The sequence below is a fragment of the Delphinapterus leucas genome, chromosome 16 (assembly GCF_059928025.1).
Source record: "Delphinapterus leucas isolate spDelLeu-1000000601 "Yukka" chromosome 16, BTC_Dleu_Yukka2, whole genome shotgun sequence".
Taxonomy (NCBI): Eukaryota; Metazoa; Chordata; class Mammalia; order Artiodactyla; family Monodontidae; genus Delphinapterus; species Delphinapterus leucas.
Genome location: NC_143144.1, coordinates 24,826,980 through 24,843,797, shown reverse-complemented (window position 1 = coordinate 24,843,797; position 16,818 = coordinate 24,826,980). Strand labels below are relative to the sequence as shown.

General features: G+C 56.5%; 1 protein-coding gene across 8 annotated transcripts in view; it reads right to left on the bottom strand.

Annotated features, from left to right (window-relative positions):
* LOC111183459 (uncharacterized) overlaps positions 1 to 16,818 on the bottom strand; it is an 84,284-nt gene that overhangs the window by 59,058 nt on the left and 8,408 nt on the right. For 6 of the 8 annotated variants that reach the window (XR_016388061.1, XR_016388060.1, XM_089897589.1 and 3 more), the window contains exons 3-9: positions 15,766 to 15,792; positions 14,605 to 14,655; positions 6,760 to 6,795; positions 5,939 to 5,965; positions 5,313 to 5,339; positions 2,302 to 2,328; positions 1,428 to 1,454 (exon numbers count right to left, since the gene is read on the bottom strand). Coding sequence is in view for 6 of the 8 variants with exons in the window: in XM_089897589.1 (XP_089753715.1) it covers positions 1,428 to 1,454; positions 2,302 to 2,328; positions 5,313 to 5,339; positions 5,939 to 5,965; positions 6,760 to 6,795; positions 14,605 to 14,655; positions 15,766 to 15,792 (222 nt within the window). In the remaining 2 variants the exon portion in view is untranslated. The remainder of the gene's footprint in view (positions 1 to 1,427; positions 1,455 to 2,301; positions 2,329 to 5,312; positions 5,340 to 5,938; positions 5,966 to 6,759; positions 6,796 to 14,604; positions 14,656 to 15,765; positions 15,793 to 16,818) is intronic. The other 2 variants (XM_089897591.1, XM_089897590.1) reach the window with 2 other exon arrangements.

The following is a 16,818-nucleotide window of genomic DNA, read 5'->3' as shown; positions in this document are numbered from 1 at the left end:
CTCCCTCTTCTTGGGTTGCGCTGAAGGGCAACCGGCCCCATGCGTTCTCTCGGGGCTGATGACACACTGTCAAAGTGTCTAAGTTGTGTTGTCTTTTGTGCCGGGGGATGCTGTCTTTCTTTTGGGTAACATAACAATCCTGTGAGCCCATCGCTTCAAATAAACACAGCTGACCTTCTATTATTGTATCAGGGTCAGGCTGGCCGGAACACCAGGGCCCCTGCTTCCCTGCAGCACATGCCGCTGACAGGCTGGCTCTGTCTGTGCTGCTGCCGGCCTGTGCCCCCTGCCCAGTCTTGGCCTCGCCCCCACCCCAGCCACTGACGCTCAAGGCTGTCCCCGCCTTGGCCTCCCCCTGGCCTGGGAACCAGGGGTCAGAGTCTGAGTGGCCGGACCCTGCCAGCAAGGCCCTCCCAGCGGTCTTCTGGAGCCAAGCTGACCGACTCTGAGTCTGGCTTGTGCTTCTCTCCACACCCTCAAGACCACTCCCTGGCAGGGGTGGGCACCCAGGGCAGCCACACTGTGTGTGTGTTTGTGGGCACGATGCAGCCTATGACAGGGGGATGGACACCTAAAGATGCTCCACTGAGAGAGGCAAGGCCGATCCACAAAACGAGGGGCATTTCTCGGGTCCCAGCTCACTGGGGCTCCTGCACACCTTCACTCCCCCCCATCCCCGAGAATGGCTCTCTGATGTTGGCACACACATCTGAGGGCTCCTGATAGGATGACAGCAGACTTTGGGCTCTGTATCCTGGGCTGAAGCAAGGGAAAGGAAGGAGCTGGGCAGGGCCAAGGGGGCATAGGAGATCATCCCAGCCCTGAAATCCCCCACTCCACTTGGAGGGGCTTCCTTGATTCTTAAAGAAGCAAAACAGAGACTTTACCCTTGAATTGATTCAGTCAGCCTCCAATTATCTCCCACCATGGAGGTTTGGGTCCTCTGAAACAATGACTAACCCCAAAGTCCCTCTGATTCCACCAGGGCAGGCAGATGGACACACACAAGCTGTCTCTCTCTCTCTCTCACACACACACATACACGCACACGCACACGCACACGCACGCTGGGTAGGGAGCCAGACCCAGACTCACACAAGCTGCACAGCCTTACGGTGAAGGCCACGTGCAGAGGGGCACACAGCCAGGCGTGCAGAGTTCCAGATACACACACGCTGGGGGCTCGCAGGCCCAGCCCGCACAGGAGCAGACATACAAAGACACGCAGCTCTGCACACACACACACACTGACTGCCAGGCACACCCCAGGAGCTGGCCAAACACCCCAGCACCGTCGTGGCACCACTCGGGCTGCTGAGTGCAAAGGGGCGCTGTGTGCGCCTGGTCTCCAAGCTCTGTAGGGAAGAAGATGAGGCTAAACTGGGGGCTGCGCTCCAGGGATGGATCAGTATTCGGGGTTCACTTACCCGGTGTGGGTGCTCTCCACACTGACCCTGGGGAAGAGAAGGAAGGAGAGGAGGAATCAGGCCCTTGTTGGGGGGCTGTACCTCGGGGGCAACCTCAGGACTTGGGGACGCACCATGCATGTGCGTCACCCGCCTGCCCCGCTCTGTCTTGGGCTGAGCTCTCTCAGGCAGGAGAACTGATTCCCTCCCTCGAGCCTGGCTGGCAGCAGGCAGGTAACCTCCAGGGCCTGCCCGGACGTGGCTCCACAGAGCCAAGGGCAGGACTCTGCCGCCATACATCACATGCCATGACGGCAGAGTCACGAGTTATGCTCCGTGCCTGGCTGGAAGTATCTTCCGGAAAGGCTGACCCTCTGGGTGGGTCCACCCAATGGCTCTGAACAGGAGCCCCTGGAAGGGAACAGTAGACACCAAGGCAGGCTATGGGCAACGGGGCCCTCGGAGACGCCTTCTTGGAGCCGCGGGTGCCAGGTCCCTGCACCATCTGCCCGGGGGCAAGCCCAGAAGAGCCCCCATCAGAGACTCAAGGAAGCAGAGAAGGTAGGAGGCTGGGGAGAGGGCCAGGCCAGTGGTTTACAAACTGACACCTCAAAATCCTAGAGGCTCATGGAGGTGCTCAGGAAATACCATGGGGGTGGCAGGCAGGATGGGCAGAGAAAGAGGCTGAGAAGGACCAGGCTCCAGGCCATGCCTTCCCCGCAAAAGAACCCCACGCAGGGCAGCTTCCCTTCTCTCTCTCATATACCATGTACCACAGGGTACAGGGGATTCCCCTGGTTCTGTTGATAAAATCTGAAGTTTGAAAATAATCCTTTCTACCTGTTGGAAGGCTGCTTCTTGAGATGAAAATTCTAGAAAACCTCCATCGGCTTACCTTTTCTCCTTTTTGTCCTGGAGGTCCCTAAGAAGAGAAATAAGACAGTTAGAAACAGAGGCTAAGGACTCAGGGCCCAAAGCCTCTCTGCTGGGAAACATTGGGGCGAGGTACCCGCCAAGCCCTGTGGGGAGGTCAGTGGCGCACAGAAGGCGGCAGAATCAGAGATGCAGGCCTGCACGGGATTGTACAAGGAACTTTTTGGAAAGCCTGCAGTCCCGAAGGCTGGGCTTGGCCACCCACACCAGGTCTTCCGGTGCTCGAGATGTTCCAGCTGGCGTGGCCCGGCTCCTTCATCCACCCGTGGACATAACTAGGTGTGCCCTGCCCCCCGCACGCGGCCGCGATGAAGAACAGGTGCCATCCTTCATTCATTCCCGCAACCGCCAGCATCTTGTGGGCCAGCCACGGAGGAGGCTGCGTGGCCACGTCAGGCAGGGCTCTGCTACTGCACACTCACGCCATGTCCTCACGGAGCCAAAAGCACCTTCTAACTCCTACCCTCTGAGGCCTCAGCATCAACCCCACTGAACCAGAAGGGCTTCTGGGGACACGGGGGCTGGGGCAGCGCTGCAGACTTTGGGGGTTTTGGAGAAACCTTTGGCCAAAGAGGAAGCAGGAAGTGGGCGACTTAAGCCATCCTCAGTTCTCTGAGGAGGACATGGCGTCCAGCTGGGTCTCTCAGAAGCCTGACCCAAGGCCGGTGCTGAGAAGGCTTCACGCTCGGCCAGTGTGGAGGGGAGGGGGTAGGATGGCGCACCTTGTTCTGAGGATCCCCTCGGAGGCAAGGCTTTCAGGATGTGCTGAGTCACACCCGCGCTGGCCCGAGAGGAAGGCGCTGGCGTCACTCCATCTCCCGGACAAGGTGACGGAGACAAGACCCTGCGGCTCAGTGAGTGGTGGCACTGGGACCGTGAAGGTCCAGCTGTGTCCACTCTGCCACGCGCTCTGAACTGGGCTGGACCTCAGGGGGCAGGGCTTCTAAACGTGGCTGGAGCCACAGGCAGTGTCCCAGCCTCTGGGGCCCTGAGCTCCCTTCCATCTTGCAGGCCTTCCTGAGGGCCTATGAGGACCCACCTGCCAGGCCAGTCTCTTTGGGGTTTGAAGACCTCAGGATGCCCATGGACAGATCCATCTGGGTGGGAGGAAAGCCTTCTTTTGTCCCCAACTTGACAACTGGACCAACCCCCAAACTGGGAAATTCCTAGGAGGTTCGTGGGAAGGGACACGTGGTCTTTGGGACAAGCCACGTGGCGCCCCAGCCCATGCGGTTCACTAAGTGTTTAGCATCAAGTTTAGCAGAATGTGACGCATATGGCAGGGAGTCAGACTGCAGGGGACCAGGCCACCCTCTCTTGGGACAGAGAGAGGGGTGTGATGAGAGAAGGAGGGCCAGGGGCCCAGAGGAAGAACCCAAAGGCTTGGGACTGCAGAGACTTGGAGGACTGAGTCCAGACGTCCCAAATGGCGGCCCATGGGACAATCATGGTCCCCAAGGTATTTTGTTGATCCCACACAGTTTTATTTCAATAAACTGAAATACTGAAGAGCAAGGAGAGTACAACAAAAATCTGAATTTCAAGTTTCTTTTAAGTATTTCAAGGTCCAACAACACAGGGCACTGATTAGCTCTTGAGCCTGCCCCTTTAGGACAGGTCAGGGCGATGTGCCAGCTTGGCATCTGTCGTGCTTCCTCTGTGCCAGGTGCTGTTCTAAGCACTTGGTGTGAATTAACTCCTCTCGTCCTTAGCACAGCCCTGTGAGCTGTGGGACAAGCCGTGAATGCAGAGTCCTGGCTCTCTTTTACGCCACTTGGGGGGCCCCGGTCCTGTCTACGCCTTACATCAGATTCTCGGGGCTCCTGTGAGGTGGGTGGGGCAGAGGTGACCCCCTTCTGACAGGTGAGGGCACAGGTTAAGCATGTGAGGGTGAGCCCCAGCCCCCCATGTTGGATACCCAGCAGCAGGTAAACCATCCAGGAAGGGAGGCGAGTGGGAGACGGACAGGTGATAAACAGGCTTAAGATAATTACACTAGACAGCGTGTTGAATTAATAGCTTGGGGTCCCCGTGCCAAGCCAAACAGAAGCCTAATGGCTCTGTGGCCTGTCGGATTTTGAAGGACGACTACGAGGTGGACGGGGGACCTAACACACTGATGTGAGCTCATGGGAGAAGGGGTGGCCCTACCGTTCCCTGTTCAAGTTAGTTCTGACCCCGGAACAGATGGGGAAGACTCACGGGGGGTGAAGTGGGGTGGGGCAGAGGGATGGCAGAAAGGGGAGTCCCCTAGAAGGGTCCCTTTCTTTCTAAACAAAGGGCCCTGGCAGCAGAAGGAGACATGGTGGAGGGTAAGGGCCTACCACGTGGGTCTCACTCCCTGTTCTGTTATTCAGGAGTTGTGTAACCTCAGGCAATACACACAACCATTCTGAGCCTTGATCTGCCCTTTCATAGAGTGGGGATGATAAGCTGTTGGGAGGATTACAGAACAGTCTGCTGAGGGCCATCACTGTTCCTTCCGGGGTGGCACGGACTGGGTTAAGGCTCTCCAGAAGGTGGGAAGGAGCCAGGAGGAAGGTAGGGGCAGAGGTCTGCTTCTCCAGGTCTGCCTTGTGCCCGGCTGGGGCAGGAGCGCCTGGAGCCCTGGGCGGCCCAGAGCAGGGAGCATGAGGAAATCAGGCTCAGGACGAAGTGCCGGATGGGTACCCCTCGGCCCTGCTGTGAGTTCTGGACGAGAGTGGCGGTTTGGGAACACTAGCTGCTAATTCTGTGTGACACTGGCCAAGCGCAGACGTTCTCTGGACCTCCCTTTCCTCATTCTTCAGGTGGAGAAGCCCCCCTGCCGCCTCTCCTCCCTGCACTGAGCGAGGACCTAGGGGGACGCGTCACACCCAGCCGGGGAGTGACCATGCGGCGGCCACTCCCGCTGCGGGGCAGTGCTTCTGTGGCCCGTGAGGGCTAGGCTGACCCCCGCACCCCTCGAGGGAAGGCAGGAAAGCTGGGTCTTACCGTCTCCCCTTTTGGTCCGGGGCGGCCCTGGAAGGAGAGGAGCACGAGTGCTGGGTGAGTCGTTTGCACCCCAGCCCCACCCCCCAGTCACACAGGGCTCCTCCCATGAACGTGTGCGTCTGGGGCCCGGTGAAAAGGACTGAGATGAGCAGAGAGGAGCTCTGGACGGGAAGCAGCCTCCATGTGGACTTGGGCACGTATTGGGGCTCGACCGAGATGGAGACGCCGAGCGGCACACAGGAGGCGCCCTGCGGGGCTGGGGGCAACGGCGCGAGCCAGAGCTCTCCAGCCCTCTCCTCTCCCGCGGCCTCCTTGCCTCACTGCCTTCCAGCCCCTTCCAGGAGGCCCTGGAATCAGCAGATTCTAGGACGGCTCTTGCTCCAGATACTGAGTGCGCAGCTTGGAGGCCGTGGACTTGTGCCCAGGGGAGGCTCATGGGGGACAGGGCAACTCCTTCAAATGGCCTCTCCTCCCCTTCCCACTGGCAACGACTTTCCGCCCCAAGAACGTTCATTTTATCTGAAGCGTCTTCCAAGGAGTCGGAGTCTCGCAGAAGGACTAGGAGACCCTGGGTTCGTGACCTGGACTAAGTGGGGGGAGCCCATAGCCCGAGAGGGTCCACTCACCGGTTTGCCGTCAAGCCCAATGGGACCCTGAAAGAGAAAGAGGCCAGAGGTAAAGACTGAGCATCATAGCTGTCCTGGCAGAGAGGCAGCTTGGGAGGCAGTTAAGGGCACAGGTCCTGCACTGTAACGAGTTAGGGTTCACATCTCTGCTTCACCACTTGCTGTTATGAGACCATGGGTAAGCTTAAACCTCGCTGTCCCATTCTAAAGTGGGGAGTAAAAGAATCTCCCATGAGGGGTCTTTGGGAGTGAACGAGATGCCCCCTGCCCCGTGCTGGCACGAGGGAGAACCTGACGGGTGGCAGTCACCATGGCGTCAAAGTCCTTTTCACCTCTAGTGGAAAGTGGAGGGCGTGTTCCTGGAAAGCAGGGCTGGCCAGCGCCGAGGCCTGCGGGAAAGGGGGAGCTGGCTGCTCCCTGACCGCCTCTCATAATCTGTCTTAGGCCTTAGGCAGGGCTCCCAGGACATCCAGATGGCCACATGACTGCCCCCAGCAGGCGGATCTGCTCTCAGAGCCAGGTCAGAGGTGGCCTCCGAGTGGTGCGTCATCTGCCCCACGGTCCAGGGTCCTGTGGCTTCACAGCCTGTCCTGTCTGCCACCCCTGCAGTTCCGTGTTGGTGTCCCTGTCCCCTCCTGCACTGTAGCCGAGCGCTGGGCTACTCTCCTCAGTTACTCTCCACGAAAGGCTGCAGGAGAGGGTCCTTACCGATGGGAATGAGGAATGGCAAAAGCAGTTTGAGGGCCGGCCCTGCCTGAAGTTTAACACAGCCAGGCCCAGGAGTCGCCAGGGGGCACAGCTGACCAGTCCTCTCCACTTACCGGAAATCCAGGAAAACCTCGAGTGCCTGGCTGACCCTGAAAAGAGCAGGAGAGGAGTGAGTGTGGGCGAGGAGGAGAGGAAGCCACACCTTAGTCCCCCGTTCACCTTGGCTCCCAGAGGATCAGTGGTTTCCCTCCCACTCCTCTGTGATCATCCGTGAGAGACACAGGCTGGGAGGCAGGATGGAGAAAGGAGATGGACCATCATAGGAAATCTCCTCCAGGGAGTGGGGTGGGGAAGGGAAAAGCAAGTGGCCAGCATCCTTTGGGTTTTTCTGGGAAGTAGCCTCCCAGAGCTCCTCACTGCCCACCCAGATGCTCTGAACCTCGGCATGGGAATGGGATGGAGAGCAAGGACAATGGGGACAGCCTACAGCACGCTGAACTCCTGGACTGGGATTGTCTAAGTCTGCTTCATCTACACAGTCATTGTTCATGGTCACCTATCTAACGATGGTTTGGATATCAGAAATTGGCCTTTGGAATGTGTTTTCAGACCAGAACAGGTCGGATTGCCCACTGTCCTCTCGCCCTGGCTAATAGGGCTCTCCTGGTTGGGTAATCTCTGGGTCCCCCAATCTTTGTGGGATGCAGAGCGATCATGTCCATTTTTCCGGAGGTACAGAGTGCACAGATCTCGGTATTCAGGTTGGAGATTAGAAGCAGGTTCACTGGCCAGATTCAGGACAAAAGAGAAGTGCGGAGGTGAGAAGAAGCCTGAGGCTGTGCAGACCCAGGGCTGGAACGGGCTGACCAGGAGGTCCAGGGTGATGGAGAGCTAAGAAACCTGGGTCCTGTCACTCCGCTTCTCAAGAACCAGCAAGGGTTCTCTTCTGCTCACATGTCATTCAAGGTCAGCCTCACTCTCATCCTGATGCACCATTTTAGCTCCTTTCCTGCCTCATCTTCCTACCTACTCTCTGCTTGGGCACCCTGGCTCACCTGCCTTCCAGTGGACACATCGCACCTTTCACACGATTAGCTGTCAGCTTGAAGTCTCCCCTTGACTGAGATGGCCTCAGTCTCTTCCCGAGCTTGGGGTTTTGACTCTGGTAGCCTGAGTTCTAATCGTGTCTCCACGGCCACCAATGGCTCTGTGACTCTGAGCAAATGGCTTAAGCTCCCCGTGCATCAGTCTCATCTATAGAGTGGGGATAACTGTATGAACTCATAGGGTCGTTCAGCTATATTTGCAAAGCCTATTGAAATGGTAGCTGCCATCATCAGGTGTTTGTTAAACTGAACTGAACCTAGGAGCACCAGAATAAAGCAAGGTTGTCTTTGATCCAATGTCTTAGGATCAATGGAGGTTTGTCCTTGCCAAGCAGTAGTTTCGGAATTGGCCCTTATCCAGAGGAAGATTCCTCTGGGTCCAACTGCTGTAAACCTGAAACACCTCCAGGCTGCTTGGGTCTTCCTTGAAGCTGTGGACATGGATGCCTAGAGGCCTCTGTTCGGGGGATATGCTCAGGGGACAAGGCTGGGTGGGATGGGGCCCCTGCTGCCAGGGTCCAGGCAGGGAACCAGCTGGAGCATGCTGTGGGCCCGGGATGGGCTTGTGGGAAGCATCCCAGAGGGCAAGAGCGTGGAGATGCCACTCATGTACCAGAAGGGCCCCAGGCCTCTCTCCTCTCAAGGATAAGTGATGCTAAGAATAGCACTAAGAAGAAAACCTGGAAACCACCCAGTGTAAACTTCCAGCTACGCTGAATGCTGAGAGGCCTGAAGAAAAGGTCAGGAGGAGAGGATTCCAAGAAACATCTTCAAGTCCCACTCTGGGTAATGTTTACATGGTACGGATAATCACATGGTTTGCTAATTACAGAGCTGTCCCTGGTAGCAGGACGCATCTCTCCCACCCAGAGCCAAAGCCAGGGCTAACCAAAGCTTTTTCAGGGATCTTGGGAAGAATGTTGTCATTGACCAAATGGAAACTGGGACTCTACTTCCTGGAGAGGTCGGGCCTTGGTGAGGCACTTGGAGAGGCTTGGAAATGGATCTTAGTTTCCATGTCTTCATATCTATACTGAAGGTGGACATCTCTTCCAATGTTTGTTGACCCATCCTATTTATTTGTGAACTGCCTGTTTGTATTCTTTACCAATAATTCCTACTACATTTATCTTTTTCCTACTGATTTGAGTAGAGCTCTTTGTCAAGAATAGTAACTGAGAGTCATATGTGTTGCAAATATTCTTTCCAATTTGGCATTTATCTTTTTTATGGTATATTTTCTGCCGTGTGGAAGTTCTACATTTATGCCGACAAACATATCAATCTTTTCCTATGGCTTCTGGGTTTTAGGTCATGTTTTTTTTTTAAATTAATTAATTAATTAATTAATTTTTGGCTGTGTTGGGTCTTCATTGCTGCGCACAGGCTTTCTCTAGTTGAGGCGAGCGGGGGCTACTCTTCGTTGCGGTGCGCAGGCTTCTCATTGTGGTGGCTTCTCTTGTTGCAGAGCACAGGCTCTAGGCAGGTGGGCTTCGGTAGTTGTGGCACACAGGCTCAGTAGTTGTGGCTTGCGGGTTCTAGAGCGTAGGCTCAGTAGTTGTGGCGCATGGGCTTAGCTGCTCCGTGGCATGTGGGATCTTCCTGGACCAGGGCTCGAACCCGTGTCCTCTGCATTGGCAGGCGGTGGATGCTTAACCACTGCACCACCAGGGAAGTCTTGAGGTCATGTTTTGAAGGGACTTCCTCAGTTCAGAATTATAAATGTTTGCTCATGCTTTGTCCTCATATTTTATGGCTGCATGTTTTACATCTGAGTATTTTGTTCATTTGAAATTTACTCTGCTTTCTAAACTGTTTGTCAGTTGTCTCAGCATCATTTCCTGAACAATCTATCTTCTCTTTCTATTGTGAAATGAAGCCTTTATCATGGACCAAATTCCCAGATGCGTTTGACTTTACTTCTGTTCTGTTTGTTGTTTTAATTGCTCTGTTTCTATAATACGTTTTGATGGCTGGTAGAACAACTAAACCCCTCCTCCCCTACCCCCCTTACTCTATGTTTCAAAAAGTTTCTGAAATTCTCATAACTTTTATTTTTCCAAATGAAATTAAATGTTATTTTGTTGGACTCCTAACTCCACCCCCCAGATTCATGGGTATTAGGATCATGTTAAAATTGTGGATAGATTTTTTTGTAGATTAATTTACAGATTAATGTTATATCCTTCTATACAAGAACAAGGGAAATAAGCTTTACACTGCTCTCTAAAATCTCCTCCTTTAATTCGAGGCCAGGGAAGAGAGGGAGCGAAGTGCATCCCTGTTTTTCGGAAGTGGACCTACGTCTACTCCTCCCTACCTTCCTCCTGCCTGCACTTGTGTGGGGTAAAGCAACACAGACAAACTGAAGTTTCTGGTAGGAAGGACACTACCAGGAGCTCTCCCTTCCCTCTTATCTAACCCCTGAAAGAGGGTCAGTCGTGGATCTGTCCAGAGCCTGCCTTATTCTACCTCCGCTACCCCAAGTCAGTGCTGGCTATCTTTTAAACAAGACTCTGCTGGTAAATGCTTAATCACGTTGGGGAGAGTGGGGGAGGAGAGCCCTGCTTTGTACAGCATTTGCCAATTTCTGTAAATCTGTGATTCTGTAAATACTCCCACCACAGCCCGTTTTAAGCTTGAAAAGTGATGTCACTGAATGCAGAGTTGGGAAAGGGTGTGTATGACCCACCCTCGTGAGCCGCCTCCACTCCCTCTGACCTCCGGCAGCAAACGGAAGGCCAAACATTACAAGGACATCCCAAATCTATCACCTTCAGATTGAACTCATCTGCCCCCGCAAAATCTGCTTCTCTCCCTTTGGGGAAGGGCACTGCCAGGCACTCCGCTACTCAAGTCTGAAAGGTGGGGTCACCTTGAACTCCTCTTTCTCCGTCAATCCCCATTTTTATCATCACTAAATTCCGTCAGTTCCCCTTCCAACATATCTCGCCAGTCCAGCCCTCCCACCAGCCCCACTGACTGTGCTCCAGTCCAGGCCTTGACGATTACAAGTCCCTTTCTGCCAGCCCCGTACCTGCAGCCTCTTCTAAGCATGCTCCGTGCTGGAGCAGGAAGGATCAGGGGAGCTTTTTTTTTTTTTTTTTTTTGCGGTACGTGGGCCTCTCACTGTCGCGGCCTTTCCCGTTGCGGAGCACAGGCTCTGGACCCGCAGGCTCAGCGGCCATGGTTCACGGGCCCAGCCGCTCCGCGGCATGTGGGATCTTCCCGGACCGGGGCACAAACCTGCGTTCCCTGCATCGGCAGGCGGACTCCCAACCACTGCGCCACCAGGGAAGCCCCTGGGGAGCTTTTTAAACTGCAAGTCTGATCGTGTTCCTCCTCAGCAGAACACAACCCAAGGGGTCTGCACTGCCCTCGGGGTAAAATCCTGACTCCTGAACATTGTGTCCTTCATGATCGGGCCCTTGCTTACCTCACCAACCTCTCTCTCACCATCCTTGCTCTTGCTTTGCTCTGGAAAGAACTTTCCCCATTTCTCCGGTAGTTTACGGGAACCGCTCCTGCCTTGGAGTTTCAGCACTCCTCCCCAGCCTTGGTACCTGGGACCTCTGTTCCTCCTTGATCACAGTTTAGTTACCTCTTCCTCCCGGCAGCCTTCCCTGCCTGCCCTCACCCCAAGTCAGGTGTCTCCTCATCTTCCACAGCTCCCTAACCATCCCCAGCTGAGCGCTGACTGTCTGTACTATAATCACTATGGGATGGCTTCTCTCTGCAAAGGGGCAAGCGGGCTGCAGTCAGGTTTTCATCTTCTACCCAGCACCTAGGATGTCGTAGGTGCCTGACAAATATTAATGGAACGAATAAACGAAGAAACACTCGACGGGTGTATTGACCTGGTGTCTCCTTGTGAATGAGGGCTGGAAGTTCAGACAGCTCCTCCTGGCCCATGGAGAGAACCTGGGGTCTCTGGGAAAGAATGAGCTCCCTTTGAGATGGGGGGCATTTCCTAGCCTGGCAGCTGACCTCCCCAGTGCCTGTGGGGTCAGCCAGCATCTCAGAGTCCCAGCCTCCCACTCAGTTTAATGGGGCCCGCTGCTCCGGCACCTTGCCTCACTGGAATGTGAACCATCCTTCTCCAAAGTGCCTGGATGGTGCCCCCTTTGCACGGACCGTTTACAAAGCTGCAAGACAGGAGGCAGGTGGCCCCTGAGAGTGGCAAGGCTGGTTCTCATTAGCAGCATGTGTCCTAGGCCCTTCCCGGCTGAGTGGAAAGCCACATGTTCCCCATCATCCCGGGCCGCAGAGGGCTTGCCCACTTGACCTCTACCCCTTAATTGCAATCGGTCCCATGGTCTTCTGCGGTCCCCTGCTCTCAGCAGCTCCAGGTGGCTTCCTAGGAGGAGCTAAGGGGGTGGCCCTGGTGTCTAGCGAGGACTCAGCAGGGGCGGCCCCAGCCATCTGGGTGAAGGTCACACACACAGGCCAAAATCCGAGGACACTGGGCTTGATCAAGCCTCCTGGTGCCATAAAGCCTCTCCCAACATCAACACAACACTCACAGGGAGGATTGTTTTTTCAAGGTAAATATCCTTTTTAAACAGTAGAGCTTAAAACGTGGAAGGCGGTGTTGGAGAAAGAATGCTGGCTTTGGAATGAGGCCGACCGGGCCCAAACCAAGCTCCAGCACTGAGGAGCCGTGTGACCACAGGCCAGTTATGGACCTCTGTTTCCCGCTCTGTGAAATGGGCTGGCAGCTTTCCTGGGGGCCGGAGGGACTGGAGGAGGCTGGCACATACACAGGCTTTCAGTATAGGACCTAGCATGTCTCCTAGGTGTCCAGGAGAGGGAAGCTATTGCTATTACTGGAACAGAAGGTACTCTTCACCACTGGAACCATGTCCAGCGCGGTGGGTATATTTATACATGCTGGGCTGGAAGCAGGGGGAGCTGAGGCAGACCCTGCCCCCGGAGCATATTCTCCAGAAGTGAGGCCTTTTCAACCACTTCTAGGTATCCAGCTGACATGACACTGCTGCTAAGATGCTGCTAAGAGGGTGAGAGGACCAGCCTGATCCACACAAGGGAACATCTGTGGTCAGACCAGGAGGCAGGCAGAGATGCTGGCCAAAGGGCAGGGCCTGAATTCTGTGTTACTGCCCTGTCCTCCTAACAGGTCCACCCCAGACTCCGTCCTTGTCGTTGGAACCTGGGGGACTGTCTTTCTCTGTGACCTCCCCATGTCCTGGTCGCCCCCTGGCTGGGTACCCCACCTGGGCTCAGGGCACCCACACTGTGGCTCCCCCAGTACACGAGGGGGCTTACAGCCCACCGGGACGGTGGCCACGTGAGCCAGAAGCACAGGTGATGGGAACCCCGTGGCTGGGTAGCATCAGGGGTCAGAGTGTAGACCCGGGCTGAGTGTCAAATCCCAGCACCATGGCCACACTCTCATGTATGACCTTCAGCAAGTCACTCGGCCTCGCTGTGCCCTGCTTTTCTCATCTATAAAATGGAGGTGCTAATAGTACCTACCTGTGGAGTTCTCGTGAGGATTAAGTGAGCTACTATGTGTAAAGGTGTTAGGATACTGCCTGCCACAGAGTAAGTGCAAAGTGTCAGCCCTCAGCACTGTCGCGTGGTCTGAGCTGGTAGAAACCTTGCAGGGAAGGCCTGTCCACGCAGCCCAGGCCCCTTCAAGCCCTGCCTCCAGTCCAGGCCCCCGGCCTGCCCGCTGGCCCTGCTCCCCAGCTCCATCCTTCGGCTGCCCTCTCTGACCTTCTCGGCTCTCCCTCTCTGCTCCCAGCTCTCACCATAGCCCCTTCCTGGCTGCAGAGCCATCAGGGCCTTGCATGTAGCTTAGCAATTTGCTCTCTGACCCCCCTCCTCTCCCTAGTCAGTGGCTAGGAGCCTCCTGCTTCCCACTGAACGCAGGGGAATGGGTAGGGGGGCTTCATCACCCATTGGGCTAGGCTCTGGGAGCATGAGGCTAGGCCTCTGTGTCCCTACCCCTCTCAACCATGCACAGCAGGGCAGGAAAAGAGCACAGCAGAGCATGGAGACTGCAGCCTGTTGCTGTGGGGGGAGCCCTGGGCGCCCGGGGTCCTGGGTTCTAACGCTGCTTCGGCCTCTATGTGTGGGACCCTGGCCAAGCCCCTTCCTCTCCCCAGGCCTCAGTTTCCCCTTCTGAGAAGGTCGTGCTAGACCATCCTTGAGGTCCTTTCCACCCCGACATTTGGCGATTTAATCGAAGTCCCTTGGGTCGGACGCTCTGAGAAAAACAGCCATTCCTCCTTCCCATAGTCACGCTATCTTCCCGCAGCATCGCCCACGCCCCCCCCCCTTGGTCCCTAAGGAAGCCTATCTGAGGGGAAGGCTCTCTGCTTTTCCCCAGCCCCCAGCCACTGGGTGGGGGGGACTGGGACCCAGCACTGAGCACAGAACCAGGGCCTTTGAGGGTGAGAGGCGGGCTGGGCTCTGTCAAGAGCAGGAGAGGGTGCTTGGCTCAGGAGACCTGGGCTCTGGGGTAACTGCTTCTTGGGCTTCTGGAACGTGTCCCCGGGAAGCCGGAGCACGGCCACCACCGCCCTCCCGGGAGAGGAGCCAGCACTTTCGCCCTCTGCCTGTGAACAGTAGGGCCGCCTCACAGCTGCTGTCGTTTCACGGCTACAGGGTATGGCCTTGTGAACCCTACCGAGAGGCTGTAACTGAGGTCGGTTTAGTCAGGCCGCTTTCTTTAACATCAGCAGCAGTGAGGCCTGGCCCAGCGGACTGCGTCCCCGTGGTGGCCGTCACACCCAGAGGCGTGGCCAGGACCCGCGCTGGCCCCCCACAGGCCTCTTTACTAACTCACCCATCCCCCCACCCCGAGGAAGGGCAAGAGCCACTTACCGGGGGGCCGCGGGGACCGACGATGGACATCCCAGCATCTCCTGGGGCCCCCTATGGGGCAGAGAAAGAGGGAGGAGGGGGAGAGGGAGGGGGGCAGGGGTGGGAGGGGAAGAGTAGAAAGGGGCAGCTGGCAGGTGGGGAAGGCGGAGCGGGTGAGGGTGGGTCCCGAGAGCCAGAGGACAAAGCAGGGCAGAGGATACGGGGGAAGATGAGGGACCCAGAGGAGAGGAGATGAAAAGGGGATGGATGGAACATTCGAGAAGGATTGAGAAGGGCAGTGGGGAAGCAGGAGGAATGAGGAGAGAAGTGAGCAAGAGCACGTGGTGTGGGGACCAGGGAAAGAGGGCGGTGGGGCCCAGGCCGGAAGCGGGAAAGGAGGATTCAGTGCAGTGATGGGCAAGAGGGGGCCCAGGGAGGGGGGAGGGGGGAGGGAGGGAGAGAGGAGGCCTCAGCTCAGCCATGGCTGCTCAGGCCCCAGAGGCATCCCCACAGGGCCCTGCTCAGGATGCTCCCAACCTGCCCCAGCCCCAGCCAAGTTTCACACCCCCTGAGGTCTTCTTCCCCAGCCCCAGGTGGCCCCACGGCTTCACACCCTGGCCCCGGGCTGGAGCTGCTGTAAAGAGAGGGTGGGGAGAAGACACACACTTGCTGTTGGGCCCAGCAGCCCTGAGCCTGAAGGTGGGAGCTGCCTTGCCTCCTAGTCCTGGTGTGACTAGGTGTAGGTCTGGGTGTTTCCCTGGGGGACTCTCTCTGGAGCAGCACAAATAGAGTGTCTAAATCTGAGGGACCAGTGGAGGGCTAGGGAGGGGCTAGAACCAGCTACACAAAACAGCAGTTGTTGCTCTCCTTGCCTCTGGGAAGGGTGACTGCCTAAGGCTGAAATCAGTGCGAAGAGGCGGGCAGGGGACACCCCCTCAGACCTCAGCCAGGGAAGCTGGGACCCTTAGTCCAGGAGTCCCAAGACTCCTGCCCGATGGTGTGGAAGCTGTTAGGAAACCAGGCTGTGAGAGGCTGTGAGGGCAGAGCAGGACGGGCTGGCATGCTCCGCTGGGGCCTGTGTGCCAGGAGGAGGGGATGGGGGCCTCTGGAAGCCCCCCCAAGAGTCCAGGAGGTGGAGGCAGAGGCTGGGGTGGCAGTGTGGAGGGGAAAGCGTGGACTCACCTTCTCGCCTGGTTGGCCCTTTCCTCCCTGTGGCGGCCACATGCAACATGGAGTGCAAGGAAGAGACAGGGAGGGAGAGAAAAAAGAAAGGATGAGAGAGAGGCACACACACAAGAATTCGTGTTAATGGCACAATGACCCAACACAGGAAGTCACCGTGAAATAAGAAACAAAACAAAACACAGATGCTGACACACGACAGGTCCCGAGTCCAACGAGCACAGCACGTGGACGGCTGGTGTCTCGGCCTGAGGGCCGGCCCCAGCCAGATAACTAAGAAGGAAACAGTGGCAGGGGCCTTATGAGGCCCCCTTGCGAGAGGGGTGTGTGTGTGTGTGTGCGTGTGTGTGTGTGTGTGTGTGTGTGTGTGTGTGTGTGTGTGTGTGTCAGTCAGAGAGAGACAGAGAGAAAGGAGGACACACCCAGGTCAGAAAGTCGCCTGAGGAGCCGTGGCCCCAGCTGCCGGGGTCATTTGAGGAGGGGGTGGCCATGGGAGAGACTTTCCCAAGGACTCTGTGGTGAGGTGGAGTCTAGTTGTCTTGAAGGTCCAACCGAATACCCAAGCACAAAACTGCCAATAGATGCAACAGGAGTCGTTAGGGGTGGCCAGGCAAGATGCGAGGAGGGACACGGGAAGACAGATAGAAGGACACACACACCTGGGGGATGGAGGATGTGGCCGGGATGCAGAGGAAAGTGGGTCATGGCCAAGGACCCCTGTGCGCACAGTGACCAGTGGATACATGGCCCCAAGCCACCCTCATTCGTGGCAGCCCGTGGAGCCACCTCTGGTGGATCATGGGAACAACGCAGGCATTTCACACCCACTGGCCACCCCAGCTCTTATCAGGGGGTCCATGCCAGGGCTCCTACTGGGCAGCCAAATGGGTCCATTGTCACATTTAAAATAGCACCAGCAGCATGAAAGCACCAAAGTGGTTTGAAAATAGCTTTGTGTAGAAGGAAATGGGGAGACCTCCTGTGGCTCTCCTTCCTGCTCCACCGGAGGCTCAGGTGGACACTTCCCCGGCGGGGGTGGGGGGGTGGGGTGGG